At 38.4% G+C, this 20,115-nt stretch overlaps 1 protein-coding gene across 11 annotated transcripts in view; it reads right to left on the reverse strand.

Moving 5' to 3' along the window:
• GPHN (gephyrin) overlaps positions 1-20,115 on the reverse strand; it is a 444,048-nt gene that overhangs the window by 235,512 nt on the left and 188,421 nt on the right. For 10 of the 11 annotated variants that reach the window (XM_059693272.1, XM_059693252.1, XM_059693290.1 and 7 more), the window contains exon 4: positions 11,774-11,866. The exons of the other annotated variant lie outside the window; for it this stretch is intronic. In XM_059693272.1, the coding sequence (XP_059549255.1) occupies positions 11,774-11,866 (93 nt within the window). The remainder of the gene's footprint in view (positions 1-11,773; positions 11,867-20,115) is intronic. 11 annotated transcript variants of the gene reach the window in all.

The following is a 20,115-nucleotide window of genomic DNA, read 5'->3' on the forward strand; positions in this document are numbered from 1 at the left end:
TAGCTTGATAAACATTTCCCCTTCTTCCTTGCTCCTATCAGTAATATCTTCTTCTCTCCTAATCTACTTTTTTTCTCCCTCAATTTTAGCTCAAATTCTACTTTAATAAAAATTTCCCTGATTACTCAGTTCTCTCTTAATCTTTCCCTTTTAAGAAATATTTTGCCCAAATTGGCTGAACATTTCAGGTACTAGGTTTATACTGTCTTGATTTGTCAGCCAAGTGACTATTTTAGGAGAACATGTTCTTTAGCATTTGCTCAATAAAGCCCAAAGTGCTTGATAAATACTTGCTAAATGGAACAAAGACTATGAATGTTTTTAGCAAACAGGTAGTTCCTAAGTGTGCCTAAACTTTACAATATTAACTGTTTTTCAATGGATAATGCAAAGTAATTATAAACCGTAAAATAAAGTGGACTATTACAAAAATGCTACACTGAATATTACATACCTGAGTGGTTTAAAACCACTTCCCAATAATTTTACACTACAGAGGAATTAGAGACTCAAAACAAAATAAATAGGTTAGGTAGAATATCAGAAGGTATAATTCAACTGCAATAATAATCTACATTCTTCATATCATAAAGATTATAGAAATTCTTACTACTGTTCCTTTGCCCTATGCCTTAAATAGCTAATGGGGAAATGTTGACTTACATCTTTATTATTATACTAGAGGCCCGGTTCACAAAAATTTGTGCACTCGGGGGGGAGGGGGGATCCCTCAGCCCGGCCTGTGCCCTCTCGCAGTCTGGGACCCCTTGGGAGATAACGACCTGCTGGCTTAGGCCTGCTTCCAGGTGGCAGAGGGCAGGCCCAATCCCTAGGTGCAGCCCCTGGTCGGGCTCAGAGCAGGGCCAATTGGGGAGTTGGGGCACCTTCCCCTGTCATGCACAGAGCAAGGCAGATTGGGAGGTTGCGATGCCACCCTCAGTCACGCTCAGGGTAGGGCCGATTGGGGGGTTGGGGCACTGCCCCCTGTCACACTCAAGGCAGGGTCGATGGGGAGGTTGCGGCGCCACCCCCGTCACGCACAGAGCAGGGTCCATCAGGGGGGTTGGGGCTCCGTGCCCTGTCACGCACAGAGCAGGGTCAATCAAAGGGTTGGGGAGCTCCCCCGTCATGCACAGAGCAGGGCCGATCAGGGGGTTGAGGAGCTCCCCCCATCACTCACAGAGTAGGGCCGATAGGGGAGTTGGAGCACTGCCCCCTGTCACACTCAGGGCAGGGCGGATCAGGGGGTTGGGGCGCTGCCCTCTATCACCCACAGAGCAGGGTCGATCAGGGGGTTGGGGCGCTGCCACAGTCACACTCAGGGCAGGGCCGATGGAGAGGTTATGGCTCTACCCCGTCACACACAGAGCAGGGCCCGTGGGGGCAGGGGGGTTGGGGCGCCATCCTCTATCACCCACAGAGCAGGGCCAATCAGATGGTTGGGGTGCCGCCACTCTCACACTCAGGGCAGGGCCGATGGAGAGGTTATGGCTCTACCCCGTCACACACAGAGCAGGGCCCGTGGGGGGGGGGGAGGGGTTGGGGCGTCGCACCCTGTCACACACAGAGCAGGGCTGATCAGGGGGTTGAGGCGCCGCACCCTGACACACACAGAGCCGCAGGGCGATCAGGGGGTTGGGGAGCTCCCCCCTATCAGGCACAGAGCAGGGCTGATCAGGGGGTTGGGGCGCCTTCCACTGTCACGAACAGAGCAGGGCGGATAGGGAGGTTGTGGCCCCGCCCTCTGTCACACACAGAGCCACAGGGCGATCAGGGGGTTTGGGCGCTGCCCCGTGTCATGCTGATCCCTGTGCCGGGAGGCCTCTTGGCTCCGCTGATCCCGGTGCTGGGAGACATATTACCCTTTTACTATATAGGATAGAGGCCTGGTGCATGGGTGGGGCTGGCTGGTTTGCCCTGAAGGGTGTCCTGGATTAGGGTGGGGGTCCCCACTGGGGTGCCTGGCCAGTCTGGGTGAGGGGCTGAGGGCTGTTTTCAGGCCGACTGAAGCTCCCAACTGCTCCTTTTTTTCTTTTATTCTGGGCCAGCTTTAGCTCTGGCTCCAGCTCTGAGGCTTCTGCTGCTGAAAGAAGGTATCTGGTTTGTTTCGGTTCTATAATCGAAATACTGTATAACTCCAGCTCTAAGATCCCGGCCTCGCTGAAAGCAGGTTTCTGGGGTTTTGTTTAGCTTCTATATTCGTTACAATGTTTCTTAAACTGCAGGCTCAGAGGCCGCAAAGCAGGCGGGGAGTGTTGGTTTCCTCCGTCACTGAAGCAAGCAAGCCTCATGTTAGTTTCAAGCTGCCTGGCTGCCGGCTGCCATCTTGGCTGGCAGTTAATTTGCATATCGCCCTGATTAGCCAATGGGAAGGGTAGCGGTCATACGCCAATTACCATGTTTCTCTTTTATTAGATAGGATTTTTAATATATTATTATTGATTTCAGAGAGGAAGGGATAGATAGAGACAGAAACATCAACGATGACAGAGAATCACTGATCAGCTGCCTCCTGTATGTCCCCTATTGGGGATTAAGCCTGCAACCTGGGCATGTGCCCTGACTGGAAATTGGACTGTGACCACCTGCTTCATAGGTAGAAGCTCAACCACTGAGGCACACTGGCTGGGACATCTTTATTTTTTAGACATATCCACCAGGTATTTTAGTAGCTAACAACAGATACCAGAAATACCATGACAAATAGCAGAACTATTTGGGGCTTCCATGTCTAAGTAGATGTAACAGGTAATCTATACTAATAATAGCCTAGGTGGTCGTCACGCCTTCACACCCTAATGTCATCAGAAGATGGCTGTCACAAGATGGCTGTCACAAGACGGCCATGTGCACAGCGGAGGCAGGGCCTGGTGGAGGAGGTGGGTTGCGGCAGGGGAGGGCAGTTGTGGACAATCAGGCCGGCAGGGAATGGCAGTTGTGGGTGATTAGGCCTGCAGGGGAGGGCAGTTGGGGATGATCAGGCTGGCAGGAGAGGGCAGTCGTGGGCGATTGGGCTGGCAGGGGAGGGCAGTTGGGGGCGATCAGGCCAGCAGGGGAGCAGTTAGACGTCAATCAGGCCGGCAGGGGAGGGCAGTTGGGGGCGATCAGGCAGGCAAGCAGGTGAGCAATTAGGAGCCAGCAGTCCCAGATTGTGAGAGGGATGTCCTGCAGTTGGACATCCCCCCAGGGGTCCCAGATTGGAGAGAGTGCAGGCTGGGCTGAGGGACCCCCCCCCCCCCCCCCGCATGAATTTCATGCACGGGGCCTCTAGTAATATCAATAAATGAGAAAGAAAAAGGTAAAGAAAAAACAAATGTTTATCAAGCACCTACAAAGGTCCCTTGCATTATACAAGGTCCTTTTACATGCATTATTGTTAGTAGCTTGGATTACTTTAGGCAAGGCAATAAACTGATCGGTATTTCCATCTTTAAAACAGATATAACAATAGTACTTGCCTCATATGGGTGGGATTTTTTTTGAAGGCTAAATGAATGAACATATGCTTTAAACAGCACGTGACACATAGTAAATGCTATATGCAAGTGTTAGTTATTATTATTATTGGCTACTTTTATTATCTCAATTATTAGAAAAACAATTAGCTAATTTAGCTGATAAGAAAACTGAACTTTGAATACGTTAATTTACCTTAATTTCATAGTTTAGTGGTAGAGTTGGGATTTCAAATTCAGGTATGTCTGACTATTTCCACTATATCATATTGCATCTGAAAATGTTTAAACAAAGATAAGACATGGAGACATATTTTTATGTTCAGGACCATTTCGTAAAAATTATAGGAAGTGCTCCTTAAAGTGGCATAAAAAATATAACATTCTCTGTCCATAGAATAATGACATAGTTTATTCAATCTAGTTTTAAATATTTCAAGTTAAGTGTTTCTTGTATTGTGCTGTTATCAATTTCATATCATCAAGTTATTCTGTTGATACAGAACCATTTTAAGATACTCAAAATCCTACCCTAATATGGTTATTTTTAGCTTTACTATGTGTAACAGGTATTTTATTGTCAGAACAATCCTAGAACTAGAAAATAAAAATTCATAGAGTTCTAGAGTACCAGTATACAGTATTTTGCTAGGGAAGTAATCATGTTTTCTAGCCAATTCTGATATATACTTGAAAACAACTATACATTTTAAATGACCTATGTTAGAGGTCAAATTATTTCAAAAATGTTTCTGACTGTATTTTCTATGTTTTATTTACTTTCCTGTGACTATTTTGTAACTGCCAATTTATGCTTCTCAGTCCCTTCCCCTCAATATTGTAATAACTAAGTATAGTGTCAGTTGGGTGTAGAAATATTGAGGGGAACACTAAGCTGTACACCTGAAACCAATCCTATCTAATAAAGAGGTAATATGCAAACTGACCATCACTTGAACACACAAGATGGCCGGCAGGGGAGGGAAGTTGTGGGCGATCAGGCCAGCAGGAGAGGACAGTTGGGAGGGACCAGGCCTGAAAGGGAGGGCAGTTGAGGGTGACCAGGCCTGCAGGGGAGGGCAGTTGGAGGGGATCAGGCCTGCAGGAGAGGACAGCTGGGGGGAACCAGGCCTGCAGGGGAGGGCAGTTGGAGGGGATCAGGCCTGCAGGGGAGGACAGCTGGGGGGAACCAGGCCTGCAGGGGAGGGCAGCTAGAGGGGACCAGGCCTGCAGAGGAGGGCAGTTGGGGGGAACCAGGCCTGCAGGGGAGGGCAGTTTGGGGCGACCAGACCTGCAGGGGAGAGCAGTTAGGGGTGACCAAGCTGGCAGGGGAGGGCAGTGAGGGGCAATTGGGCTGTCAGGGGAGCAGTTAGGTATAGATCAGGCTGGCAGGGAATGGTTAGGGGGTGATCAGGCTGGCAGACAGAAGTGGCTGGGGGCAATCAGGCAGGCAGACAGGCGAGCTGTTGGGAGCCAGCAGTCCTGGATTGTCAGAGGGATGTCCGACTTCCCGTTTAGGCCTGTTCCAGTTGGATAGGGCCTAAACAGGCAGTTGGACATCCCTCAAGGGGTCCCAGGTAGGAGAGGGTGCAGGCTGGGTTGAGGGACACACACACACACACACACACACACCCACACCCATGCACGAATTTCATGCACCGGGCCCCTAGTCCTATATAATAAAAGGCTAATATGCAAATTGATTGAATGGCAGAACGACTGGTCCCTATGACATGCATTGACCACCAACTGGCAGATGCTCAACACAGGAGCTGCCCCCTGGTGGTCAGTGTACTCCCATGGAGGAGCACCGCTCAGTCAGAAGCCGGACTCACGGCTGGCGACAGCAGCGGTGGTGGCGGGAGCCTCTCCCGCCTTCGTCACAGTCGGACATCCCCTGAGGGCTCCTGTACTGCAAGAAGGCAAAGGCTGGGATGAGGGACCTCCCCACCGGCCCCCGAGTGCACTAATTTCATGCACCGGGCCTCTAGTACAAAATAAAATTGAAAGAAAAAATTATTTCAAAAACAGAAATTATTCAACATGGTGTTTTTGCTATGCTTCTCTGAGAGTTTTTCTGATTGCTAAAATGTTGAATGTTAACTTTTAGGTGAAGTTGTTAAGTGTAAATTTTCACCAGTGTTCATAAGAGTCACCAATTGAGAATCATTAACATATAGTCAGTAAATTAGGGCAATTATGACTCCTTCCTTTTACTTACACAGAATTCTTGATTTTGAAGCATTATAACATAAGGAAGAAAAATGGTTAATGACTGCATGAAATACCTGACTTATAGTATACTCAGACATACAATTGTAAAATATATATTTTAACAAATTGATTATAAAAAATTGTATAAAATAAATAAATTTCCTGGTATTTAAAAAAAAATGCCTAATAATCTAAGTGGAAAAACATTTGTAGTAAGGCTGAGATAGTAATCTGTTCCAAAGAAATATAAATATTATAGGCTATATACAGAATATATCTTCTGGAATTCATAATCTTTTCCTATACAGTGGGGCCTTGACTTACGAGTTTAATTCGTTCTGTGACGGAGCTCGTAACTCAAACTACTCGTATGTCAAATCTTAAAGTGAACGAGTGAGACACGTGATGCTGGGCTGATGTTGTGGCGTTCACTGTGATGTTCGCTGCGCCAACTAGCAGTGGGGTATCTGAAGCTGGCTCGTAACCCGAATTTTAGCTCACAACTCAAAGCAAAAAATTGGCCGAGAGACGGCTCGTATCTCAAAAAACTCGTTAGTTGGGACACTCATAAGTCAAGGCCCCACTGTAAATTCATACTTTGTACCAAATTTTAAGCATTCTACCCTCTTCAGCACCGGTCATTTTGTCAGATGCCTCTTCACTTACATAATGAACCATAAGGAGCCTTTTAAATGGATATCCCTTACATCAAATTTATAGTTTTCTGAAATTTTTGCTATTCTTCCTTTTATTTCATTATGAACAATTATATCAGAACACGTAAGGAGTAATTGCTAAGAACAACAGTTTGAAATATTTTAAGAGTGAGATTTTATTTCATGTATTATAAATTAATTAATTGGACCAATTTTAAAAGTTAAACATTTTATATATTACTTAGCTTATTTTTTAAATTGAATTTATTGGAATGACACGGTTAACAAAATTACATAGGTTTCAGGTGCACAATTCTGCAACACATCATCTGCATACAGTATTGTGTGTTCACCATCCCAAGTTTCCGACCATCACCATTTATCTTCCATAGAATAAGGGATCTTTTATTTTTGTTATGCTATATTGTCTATTAAGACAAGGGGCAATACATTCCGTTATTGCAGAAAAGTGTTCTTTTTTACTTTTTTTGCTCCTTCTAAAATTAAAAATTTAAGAAATGAAGCCCAATAACATTTGCGATTACTAAAGAACAAAGGTAAAAATCAAGAAAATCAACCTTAAAAATAAAAAAAATTGATTAAAGATGACTTACTGCCATCACCTAACAGAACAGGGGTTGGCAAACTTTTTCTGCAAAGGGGCAAGATGGCAAATATTTTAGACCTTGCAGGCTATACCAGTTTGGTTGCAACTACTCAGCTCTGCTTTTGTAGCTATAGGCAATATATAAATGAATTAGTGTGGCTGTGTTCAAATAAAATTTCATTTATGGAAACTGAAACTTGATTTCAAATAATTTTCATGTGTCACAAAATATTCTCCTTTTGATTTTCCCCCTACTCATTTAAAAATGCAAAATCTATTCATTAACTCAGAAGCCATACAAAAAAGATGACAGATTGGATTTGGTATACAGGCCATCATTTGCCAACCCATGTGTTAGATTAAGAATTTCTTGAGGATAGGGGCCTGCCTTATTCATTTTTTAACTCTAGTAACCTGTATCGCACTGGATACATATTAAGAATTAAGAATACCAAACTCATCTGATGAATGAATGAGTGGATGGAACCTAATGTGTATGCTAGACTTTCACTTAACTCTTAATTTATTATCAAAACAATACATTAGTATTCAACCCTTTATTTTGGTGTGGCCTATTACTCTAAAAGTGGTGAAAGTTATTTTTACCCTGTAAATATTGAGTAGCTTAATATTTTCTAATTTATCATAATACATTAAACATTCTTTGTAAGTATACAGATCTTTTAATGCTTCTTAATCTTTTATTCTCTTCTCAAATTTATGTCTAAAGAGCTTTCACTTCACCTCACTTATATGTCCTTAATTATACTTCTATTTTCTAAAAATAATAAAAAATTCTTTATGCAATAATACCTATTTTGGAAATATGTAATTTTAAAGAGATAATGGGACACAAAGAGATAATTTTGTATATCAATGAATTCTTATGTTCCATAGAATATTATAATGATTAGCATTTCACCAATGACAACAGATTATCCATCCTTTTTATAAGATCAGAGAAAATGTAATTTATTTTTTAAAATAAAGCTTTTCATATCAAAATAAAACCAAAAAAGTTGAATAGTTTATGCTATTATATGTTAGGTTTGATAGTATATCATGTTTAGAGGCACAGAGTGAGCCAGCAAGGCATGTAGAAACAAATTCACAATTTAGAAATATCAATTGATTGCATTCTTTCTATAAAATATGTAAATAAGATACACTTTTCTAAATTTGCTATTCCTTTTTTTTTAATTAAATATACCTCAGAAGAAATCTAAATCTATTAAACTTTTCATTTTCTCTAAGGTTCATACTTATTGATAACAACTTTAGAATGCTTTATTTCATTCATTCAATTTGTTATTATATCCTTCACTTTTTTCTAACAACACACACATCTCACATACAATCATCCGTTCTGATTGTAGGACAAAATAATTATTGAAAATTACTTGCTGTAAAATATTAGTCCCTGAAGGGAGAAGTTTTATGTTATTTAACCTTTATCATTAATATTTGTGTTGTCTATCAATAACTTCTGAATCTACTTAACAATATTTGCAACTAGTTGTATATAGATAAATGTGGTCTAGAAATAGTTTCCTCTCTTTTTAGGCATAGTTATGTAAAACAAACAAGTTAACAACAAATAATTGTATTATTATAGGCCCCAAATTATATTTCTGGATTCCTAACCAATATTTCAGTGTTATTTTTAAATATTATAAAAATTGCAACTATTAAGAGTATCATGCAGTGGTTCTCAACCTTCCTAATGTCGCGACCCTTTAATACAGTTCTTCATGTTGTGGTGACTCCCAACCATAAAATTATTTTCGTTGCTACTTCATAATTGTAATTGTTATGAATCGTAATGTAAATATCTGATATGCTATATGTGTTTTCCAATGGTCGCGACCCACAGGTTGAGAACCGCTGGTATAGAGGAAATGGGAAATTAGAATTATTTTGGGGAGGACCTACATTGCTTTCATGTTTATTTAATTTTTCAAAAGCTTAACAGTCCTATGGACTTTTGTTGTACATAATCAAACCATAAATATTATATGAAGTAAAGTGTATCTACTAAAGATCATGAATTCACAATGAGTAAGTCACCTGTTTTCAAAAACAGAGAAGACATATTTACGTATATTTTAAAAACCATAATATAATTTTAGGTTTTTTTTTGCTATAGGCATATATGACTATAAGAATATAAGAGTACCTCTAACTGAAAAACTTCACTTAAGAATAAAGAACTTCTCAATTTCTGATATAATGAAACATACAAGCTTATGGAAAGGGAGAAAACTCTTGTCAACTAACAGTACCCAAAAATAGGAATGGGGGATATTACGATATTAGAATGGTAGAAGTTCAAGATTTCTGATTTATATGGAGATAGAAAAGGTAAAATGTGAAGCTTACTATATAAAAACTAAAAATAATTTAATAGGATTGTGATGATTTCAAGGATATACTTTAAATCTAGAATAAGACTTTTTATTCATTTGGTAGGTTTATACAGAATTACTATCAAATTTGCCCACTTGGTAGTTACGTAGTAACTAATAAAAAAGTATTTACCCCTTATAAGTTAATCCTTACATAGCTAGTACTAAAATACTGGCATACTTTTCATTGAATCCTCACAGGTACCCTGGTGAGTACTTTTATATTCCTAATTTTCCTAAGCACAGAGCAGTTAAAGACTAGTTTATAGTCACCTTGCTAGTAAATAGCAGAGCCAGAATTCACAGGTTTGAATTTTCAACCTAGCATTTTGGTATTGCCTTGAAGCTCCACAGTATACAAAATACTAAACTTTGTGATGTAAATTATTCCCCCACAATTGAAAATAATGTTGTTATCTGGTTATAAATTAATTCCTGATAGTTGTTAATACTTTTCTGATATAAAAATAAGTAATACCATGAAAATATCAAACTACCACACAAAAAATGGCGATATATAAACCTAATTTCATTTCCTTCAAACACTTACACAACACCTAACTCCAAAAATCAATGTCTTCACATAGATAGGCAATTTTCTTATAAACCAGGGGTGGGGAATGCCTGGCCCTTGGGCTGTATAAGGTCTGAGAAATCATTTGGTTTGGCACTGCCAAGGCTTTAGGGGTGAGTTAATTAAGTGCTTGAGCAAATATAGCAGGCTAATTTTTAAGTTGATAATTTTGTATGGCCTGCAAATGATGTTATAAGTATCCAAATGGCCCTTGGCAGAATAAAGGTTCCCCACTCCTATTATAAGCAAAACAAAACACAAACACATCTCTATAGGAGATGGCTTCCCTCAACTGTACTTTTTAAGTTAGCCTCAGAGTTTATTTAAAAATATATATATATATATATATATATATTATTGATTTTTTTTACAGAGAGGAAGGGAAAGGGATAGAGAGTTAGAAACATTGATGCAAGAGAAATATCGATCAGCTGCATCCTGCACACCCCCTACTGGGGATGTGCCTGCAACCAAGGTACATGCATGCCCTTGACCGGAATTGAACCTGGGACCCTTCAGTCCGCAGGCCGACACTCTAGCCATTGAGCCAAACCGGTTAGGGCTAGCCTCACAGTTTTATAAAAAATGTAAATGTTTTTTTTTAATGTAAAACATGTCAAAGAACCATTTCCCTTAGGACCCAGAGTCTAAATAAATTATGTAAGTTTGGCTTCTTTTTTACGCAGTTGAAGTTAATTTCTCAATTTAACATGATTCTGATTTAAGGCAAGACCATTTTATTTATAAGCCTACTTATTATTCAAAGAATTTCTGTGTCATGATTTTTATTTACATAGAATAGAAACTATTTTACAACTTGTTTAAAAATTTGTATTTTCATATGGAACAGTGGTTCTCAAAGTCTGATGTATGGTCGATGGGCCAGTGACATCAGCATCACCTGGGGCCTTGTTAAAAATACAAAATCTCAGCACCCATTGCAGACTTTACTGAATCAGAAAATCTGTGTGTAGGGCCCAGCAATCTGCTTTGTGGTGAAGGCTAAAGTTTGAAAAACAGGACAGGAATTTTTTAATAGGTGCAGAGAAAAAGCATCTTGCTGATAATAAGATAGTAGATACAATAGTGTACTGATTTGAAAAATAGGACATAATTAACATTAACTTGAAATTCAGCCAAGAAACACTTTTTGGGGGAAGTAAAGAAAACAATGTCACAAGTGGTAATATAAATTTGCTTAAGACTCTGAAAGTGACACCTGGTTTATGGCTTCCTCATAAAAAAGATTTTTCCCCCCTGTATCAATGAGCACTGCCTACTCTTCATTCTTTCCCTATTTTTTCTCTCTGTGCAAAAGCTGAGGTGATTTTTGTGGCATAAAGCCTAGATATTAATTCTGTTTATGATTTATTAAATTCATTTAAAGTTATGGAATATACAACCCTTTCTCACCAAAAGAACTATAAAATTGGTATAAATATTCTATTACAACCATTCTACTGTGCTTTGAGGCCAGTGACAAGGGTAACTCAAAAAAACAGAATTCAGATACAGTTTGAATTATAAGAAAGCACACCAGATGCCACGCTGAGTCAGAGTTCTGTTATCACCTCCTTTGGGAACATGCCTGAAGTTCAGCTGATACCACAGACCACTGAAGGAATGCAGGATTTACCTTCTGGACCAGCTCAATCTTCCTCATATTATATAATTTCTAGTTTAAGCCCAAAGAAAAAAGCCAAGAAATATTTTTTACATAATTCTTCCTCAGCAAGTTTTTCATTCTTAGCACCACAAGTCTCTTGTTTTGCCTAGCAGAATTACAAAAATAATATTAAAAATATTTAAAATAACATGAATAGTTTACTCCTTGAATCTGAGAAAAGCATATTCTATCTCACCTCTGGAGTGACATCTCGTGGTGCAAACCCTGTTCCTCCAGTTGTTAGTATCAAATTAAGTTCCTTTTCATCACACCAATCTATCAGGGTTTCCTGAAAGAAAACAGTAATAATGTCACATGCAGAAGGATGTGCCTGTTTGCCTGAAACACACATGTACTCAAATACATTATGTATAGTGATGGAAAACAGATTCTTATCAACATAAAAATTTTGAAGCGCAATTCATAGAACAATTTCACTGTTGCTCAAAACACACTGCATTTTGAGTGTTTATTTTACTCACAGAAAATGAGGATGAAATTCTTTAGAGTAAATGAAATACATTTACTTTCAATGAAATACCATAAAAGTTTATAAACTAGTATTTGTTATGTGTTCACGTGGCATACCTAAGTTCTTTACAGCCATTCAAAATATATTCAGGTTAAAAAAATTGAGTACTGCGTATGTGTCATTTATATGATCTCATTACTAAAAAACCACACCAATCCTTCCAGGTAAATATGCATACTTCAATTTCATATTTAAAGAAACAGACTCATTCATTTTTTTTTCTTTAATGGATTCTGAGAGATCAAGAAACTAATTTGATCATGAGCTCATAAACTAGAAGGAGAAAGAACTAGGATTCAAACTAGATCTGTGGGATTCTCAATATATGTTCCCTACTTTCCAACTGTGATTATGTCAATATTTTCTACTAAGTTTCAAGTTGTTTAGGGAAGTTTTATTATTTTATCAGGAATTATTTTACATGATTTCCTTAAAAGAAAGGTGTAGGAATAAATGATTGCTTAAAGTTTTTCCCCTCCACACTACTTATAAAGCCTAGAATTACATAATTATACACCATAAAATTTTGGAGTTGGTAGGGACCTTAGGGGATTTGCCTCTTCATTTTCTAGATAAGACAAGTGAAGTACAAAAGTGGTTAAATAATTTACTCAAAGTTATCTAGTTAGTTTGTAAAGAAGAGGAACTACGATCTATTGTCAGCTTACACTATTGGTAATTCTACTCATCCATTCTACATTGTAATTATATTTTAAAAACAATATTATATACATATTATCTCATTTTTTTTATAATTCCAGTCCAAATGTAATAATACAATTATATTATTTAATTGCTGATAACGAGGTGTAAAACACAAGTAGCAGGCTAATACCTAGATGTAAAACATTATATCCTCTGTTCTCAAATTCATCAGTAGCATAAAATGCAGGATAATTAGTTAGAAGGAATTTTGGGGTCTAAAAATAATTTTTTCCCTATCTTTGAATATTTATATTTCATCATAGTATCACAGGAATGGATAGCCCAAAGCTCCAAATGAACAGGATTTTCCCCCTGCTATTATTTATTAATGGCAACAGACTATTTTTAAAATATATAAATTATAGACTACTGAGAGCCCAACTGAAAAACTTCCATTCCTGATGTAGTTATAATTTTGTTCTGAGGAAAGCTCACACACAAAATCAATGAGCATTATAATAAAAGTTATCACAAGGTGGTTCTCAAACCAAACCTAAAATTTACATTGACTTGTGCTTCTATATTTAAAGTAAAAAAATATAAATGCTCATGATTCTAAGTAGTTATTATTTCTAGTCCACACAAAAATAAGTTGATGTCACAATTCAGAAATGAGATTAATTGACCTTGTTTTTCCACTAATGGATCCCAGAACACTTTAAATTTCCTGTTAACATTCCAAAGTTCCCCTGTCAGTACTGGAGTACCATGCCACAGCATCCTCATCTCTGACCACATTCCATTTACATCAGCTCTTGATAAAAAATGATATCAAAGTCACACTTACAAAATATCCCAAGTACACACAAAATCTATATCAAATGCCAAATTTCAGTATTGTCAATACCAAAAAGGCATTCAAACTTTCCTAAATTCAAAATGCTACTATTATAGTTAAAATAGTCCTTTTATACTAAAGAGTTCTACTGTTTGGTAACAGGCAATACTCTCTTATACATAATTCATCCAGTGATTAAGTAAACATTTACCGAGTATCTATACCATGTATTAGGTGTTAAAAGTTAAAGAAATAAATGAAAGATTGATACTGGTTTCAAAGAGCTCAAAGTCAAGTAATGGTTCTCTCCTTGATTATATACTAGAATTATCTAGGGAGCTTGAACCAGAATCAGTGGTTCCCATCTTTGGTACAACCTGGGCATTAGAATTTTTAAAAGCTTCCCAGGTTTTATTTAAATGCAGCCAAGCAATTGAGAATTACTAAGGAGATAAATTAGTTCAGTTACCTGAAAGTGAATTTCAGTTTACTCAACTGGTTGTCATACAGCTTAAGTTTAGTTGCACCTTAGAAATACTACTTGTTTTTCTATTCTCAGGATGAATAACTGGTAACACCTACTGTAAAGACTTCTTTCATTTACATAATATTTGATACTGTTTTCTGTGTTTAAGAGTTGTTGCTGCCTTTTTCTTTTTGCTTTTTTTTCTTAATCTCTTTACCTTCGCACCCAGCCATGCAACCTTCCTCCACAAGAGGGTAAATGGGAGATAAATCGTGATGGAAGGAGACTTGACTTGGGGTGGTAAACACACAATACAATGTATAGATGATGTATCAAAGAATTGTAAACCTAAAACCTATATAATTTTGTTAACCAATGTCACCTGAAAGAATTCAGTAAAAAATAAAAATTAAAAAAAATAATATTTGATATCTTGAGCTCAAAGGATTAAGGATTGTTTAAGTAGTCATTTAATTATTTAACAAGAAAATATTTCTGGGCATTCTTTCACTCAGGTACTTTATTAGATAACAGGAAATAAAGATGAATAAGGCACAGTCCTTTGTCTAAAGTCAAGAAGAGGAGCTCTGGGTCCACAGCTGTCTTAGACCTTTGATACTAAAAGTATTACCTAAAGACCAATGACATTGTATAATCAGGGAACTTGTTAGAAATACAGAATCTCTATGTCTGTTTTTGTAAAGTGTCTATTTAGGTCCTTTGCTCTTTTTTTTTATTATTATTATTGGATTGTTTATCTTCCTTTTGTTAAGTTGTATGAGTTTCCTGTAACTTTTGGAGATTAAACCCTTATCGGAGATAACATTGGCAAATATGTTCTCCCATGCAGTGGGCTTTCTTGTTATTTTGTTGATGGTTTCTTTGGCTGTGCAGAAGCTTTTTATTTTGATGTAGTCCCATTTGTTTATTTTCTCTTTAGTTTCCATTGCTCTAGGAGCTGTATCAATAAAAATATTGCTATGATATATGTCTCTATTTTGCTGCCTATGGAGTCTTCTAAGATTTCTATGGTTTTCCATCTTACGTTTAAGCCCTTTATCCATTTTGAGTTTATTTTTGTGTATGGTGTAAGTTAGTGGTTAGTTTCATATTTTTGCAAGTATCTGTCCAATTTTCCCAACACTATTTATTGAAGAGACTGTCTTGACTCCATTGTATGCTCTTGCCTCCTTTGTCAAATATTAGTTGATCTTGGGGTGATCTCTGGGTTCTCTGTTCTGTTCCATTGGTCTATATGTCTGTTCTTGTGCCAGTACCAGGCAGTTTTGAGAACAGTGGCTTTGTAGTATAATTTATATCTGGTATTGTGATCCCTCCAACATTGTTCTTCTTTCTCAATATTGCTGCAGCTATTCTGGGTCGGTTTTTACTCCAGATGAATTTTTGGAGAGTTTGTTCTAGGTCTTTGAAATATGTCGTTGGTATTTTAATGGGGATTGCATTGAATCTATAGATTGCTTTGAGTAGTATGGACATTTTAATTTTGTTGATTCTACCAATCCATGAACACAGTATATTCTTCCATTTGTTTATGTCTTCCTCGATCTCTTTTTTTTCAGTGTCCTGTAATTTTATGAGTACAGGTCCTTTACCTCCTTTGTTAACTTTATTTCTAGGTATCTTAATTTTTGGTTGCAATGGTAAATGGGATTTTTTTTTTTTTTTTTTTTTTTTAGTTTTTCTTTCTGTGAGTTCATTATTGGTGTATAAAAAAGCCATAGATTTCTGGGTGTTAATTTTGTATCCTGCTACATTGCCGAATTCATTTATTAAGTCTAGTAGTTTTTTGATGGCCAAGAGACATATGAAAACATGCTTGATGTTACTAATCAGCCAAGAGATACAAATCAAAACAACAATGAGGTACCATCTCACACCTGTCAGAATGGCTTTCATCAACAAATCAACAAATGACAAGTGATGGAGAAGATGTGGAGAAAAAGGAACCCTCGTGCCCTGCTGGTGGCAATGCAGACTGGCACAGCCACTGTGAAGAACAGTATGGTGTTTCCTCAAAAACCTAAAAATGGAATTTTCATTTGACCCAGTAATCCCACTTCTAGGAATATATCCCAAGAAACTAGAAATACCAATCAGAAAGGACATATGCACCCCTATGTTCATAGCAGCACAATTTACAATAGCTAATATTTGGAAACAGCCTTAAGTGCCCATCAGCAGATGAGTGGATTAGAAAACTGTGGTACATCTACACAATGGAATTCTACGCTGCTGTAAAAAAGAAGGAACTTTTACCATTTGTAACAGCATGGATGGAACTAGAGTGCATTATGCTAAGTGAAATAAGCCTGTCAGAGAAAGATAAATATCACATGATATCACTCATTTGTGGAATATAATGAACAACATAAACTGATGAACAAAGATAGAACCAGAAACACAGAAGCATTGAACAGACTGTACAACCTATGAGGGAAGGCAGGGGGGTGAGGGAGTAAGAGATCAACCAAAGGACTTGTATGCATGCATGAGTAAAACCAATTGACACAGACACCAGGGGGGTGACGGCTTGTGCTTGGGGGTTAGGGTGGCAAGGGAGAGGTCAATGGGGGAAAAAGGAGGCTCATGTAATACTTTAAATAATAAAGAATTAAAAAAAAAGAAATATTACCATACTTGTGCTAATAAAAATAGAACTAAATCTTGAATATAAAGAATATCCCAGGATTATTCAAATGGCATCATTTCTACAGATAAATAGATGAAATTCAGAATAACCATAAAACAAAAAAATAAATACAGACCCTCAGGTCCCATCCCAAACCTAATGAATCAGAATGTGCATTTTTAGAAAGACTCTTCAAGGTAACATATTTACACATTAAACTGGACTAATTATGCTTTCTGCCCTAAGCGGTTTGGCTCAATGGATAGAGCATGAGCCTGTGGACTGAAGGATCCCGGGTTCGATTTCAGTCAAGGGCATGTACCTTGGTTGCGAGCACATCCCCAGTAGGGGCTTTGCAGGAGGCAGCTGATTGATGTTTCTCTCTCATCGATCTAACTATCCCTCTCCTTTCCTCTCTGTAAAAAATAAATAAAATATATTTTAAAAAATTATGCTTTCTATATAACATGAAGAAAATAAATCTATTTTTCTATGGCATTAGGTAACCTGAAAGCAATTTATCTTAACATACTATTTATTTCAGCACCTATAAGATACCTTTCATTCTGAGATATATCTTAATATCTGGCTGCCTCTACCAGATAGTATGTCATTGAGAATTCTACATGAGCCACCTTTATGAACAATTGCTCTGCATCTATTGCAAAAATGAGGCTGAAGGCATTTTTTATTTTAATGATTAATTTTCCCTTATGTTGAATGTATTTCTTTATAAATTTATTGCCTGGAGCTTCCATGTTAGCATAGTAGAAAGAAGTTGTAATCACAGAATTTCGCCCTCTCATCATCTACTAAAATGAAAAAAATTTAAAAATTAGAGGAAAACAATTTAGATATCCACTAGCAACAATTAAATAAGAAGATTCATGTCACAAATCTCAAAGTTCGACAGTCAAGTACAGAAATGAAGGATCTTTGAGAAATATAGTGCAGCATAGTGAGGCTCCTAATGCTGCTTTGGCTCCCAAAGAAGTTATATGGTAAATTTTCAAAATCCTAAAAATTCTCACTAATACCTTCAAGTCAAGAGCAATGCAAACTAAGAGAACCAAGATAGCAGCATATGTAAATGCTGGTAATCATCACCTCCCACAACCACATCAAAATTACAACTAAAATACAGAACAACCATCATTAAGAACCACCTGTAATCTGGCTGAATGTTAAGTCCAATGACTAGAGAAGTAAAGAAGGAATTACACTGAGACCGGTAGGAGGGGCAGAGGCATGGAACAGGCTGGTATGACAACCATGTATGGCATTTGTTTTAATCGGGAGGGATATCTCTGCTGTGGAGACCTCCCATGAGAAGCAAGGGGCCCACCCTCATACCAGACACCCCAGCCCAGGGTTCCAGAGCTGAGAAGAGAAGTCCTCATAACTTAAGGCTGTAAACACCAGTGGAGATTATGGCTGACTGACAGCGGCTGCTGGAAACCCAGGTAGTTTCTCTTAAAGGGCAGGCACACGAACTTACAAGGTCCTAATCCCTCTGAGCTCCAGCACTCTGTGGAGGCATTGGGGGAACCAGGAACATACGAGGAGAAAATGGATTGTCTGGTAGTGGGGCAGGAACTCAGGGGCAGCTTTCTCCTAGAAGGGAGTGCTTACAGAAGTCATATGCCTGTGCTGGGATCTCCCCTAATGCAGAACTGACTGACAGTCATATCTGAGTTTCCATCAACTTGGTTCACACTGTTCACTCTGCCCTGGTAATTCCGTGAGACCCCATCCCATCCAATTTGCAGCCCCACCCAAGCTGTTTTCAGTGGCTTTTCCATATGAATGTCCTGTCCTGGCTAAGACTTCAGACTTTCCTAAAATCTCCCAAGCAGCAGCTGGCATTAGCATGCCCCATACCTAAGTGGCCCAAGACCTGACATTACGACCAGCCTGCCTTGCCTCACAGCTTGGCCTCACCTGGGCACTTCCATGCCCAATACAAGTAGCAGCCATCTATAGATCACTCTGTAGCAGCTGCCATTTGGCCTCAGGCAGTGGCTGACTTTGCACCTCCTGGGAGGCCCCAGAACCAGTGTACCCACAAGCAACACATTCAAGGGACAAACTCCAGTGAAAACTAAAGACTCACTGAAGCAAGTCCTGCTCCATAGGGGTGTCTCCTGCACAGCAGCTCTTCCACTATAGTCATAGCTAGTCCTCACACCTAATTGGCCTAGAAGTCAAATCCTCCCAGTGACACCTAGAGCAATCAAGGCTCAACTACAACAAGACTGTGCACACAGTCAACACAGGGGTGCACGTAGAGTGTCTAGTTCAGGTGACCGGGGAGGCTGAGCCACTGGGCTCTATAGGACACATAATACATAAGGCCACTCTACCAATTCCAGGAGACACAGCATCTCTACCTTATATATAAAAACAAACACAGGGAAGCAGCCAAAACGGGAGACAAAATAATATGTCAAAAAGGAAAGAACAGAAGAAATCTCCAGAAAACAAACTAAATGAAATGGAAGCAAGCAAACTATGGGATACAGAGTTCAAAACAATGGTTATAAGGTTGCTCAAGGATCTTAATGAGAGCTTCAAGGGACTTATTGAGAATTTCAAAGACATGAAAAAGGAACAGTCAGAAATTAAGCATACACTAACTGAAATAAAGACTAATTTTTACTGGGATTCAACAGTACAGTAGGGGATTCCAAGAATCAAATCAATGATTTGGAACATGAGGAAGCAAAAAACACCCCAATCAGAAGAGAAAAAAAAAAAAAAAAGAATCCAAAATATGAAGATAGTATAAGAAGCCTCTGGGACAAATATGAGTACCAACATTTGCATTTTGGGGGTGCCAAAAGAAAAAGAGAGAGAGAGCAGAATATTGAAAACTTATTTGAAGAAATAATGGCAGAAAACTTCCCCTACCTGATGAAAGAAATAGATTTTACAAGCCCAGGAAGCGCAGAGTCCCAATCGAGAAGAACCCAAAGAGAGTCACACCAAGACACAACAAAATGAAAATGACAAGAGAGACAATGAGAGAATCTTAAAAGCAGCAAGAGAAAAGCAGTTAGCTACAAGGAAGTACCCACATGACTGTCAACTGATTTCTCAACAGAAGCTTTGCAGGCTAGAAGGGAGTGGCAAGAAATAATCAAAGTGATGCATAGCAAGGACCTACAACCAAGATTACTCTACTCAGCAAAGCTACCATTTCGAATTGAAGGTCAGATAAAGAGCTTCACAGGTAAGAAGAAGGTAAAGGAGTTCATCGCCATCAAACCAGCATTACATGAAATGTTGAAGGGTATTCTTTAAGAAGAGAAAGAAGAAAAGAAGAAAAAATATGAACAATAAAATGGCAATAAATACAACTGAATCTAAAAACCAAAATAAATGAACAAGGAATCCAATGAACAAAA

The sequence above is a fragment of the Myotis daubentonii genome, chromosome 1 (assembly GCF_963259705.1).
Source record: "Myotis daubentonii chromosome 1, mMyoDau2.1, whole genome shotgun sequence".
Lineage (NCBI taxonomy): Eukaryota > Metazoa > Chordata > Mammalia > Chiroptera > Vespertilionidae > Myotis > Myotis daubentonii.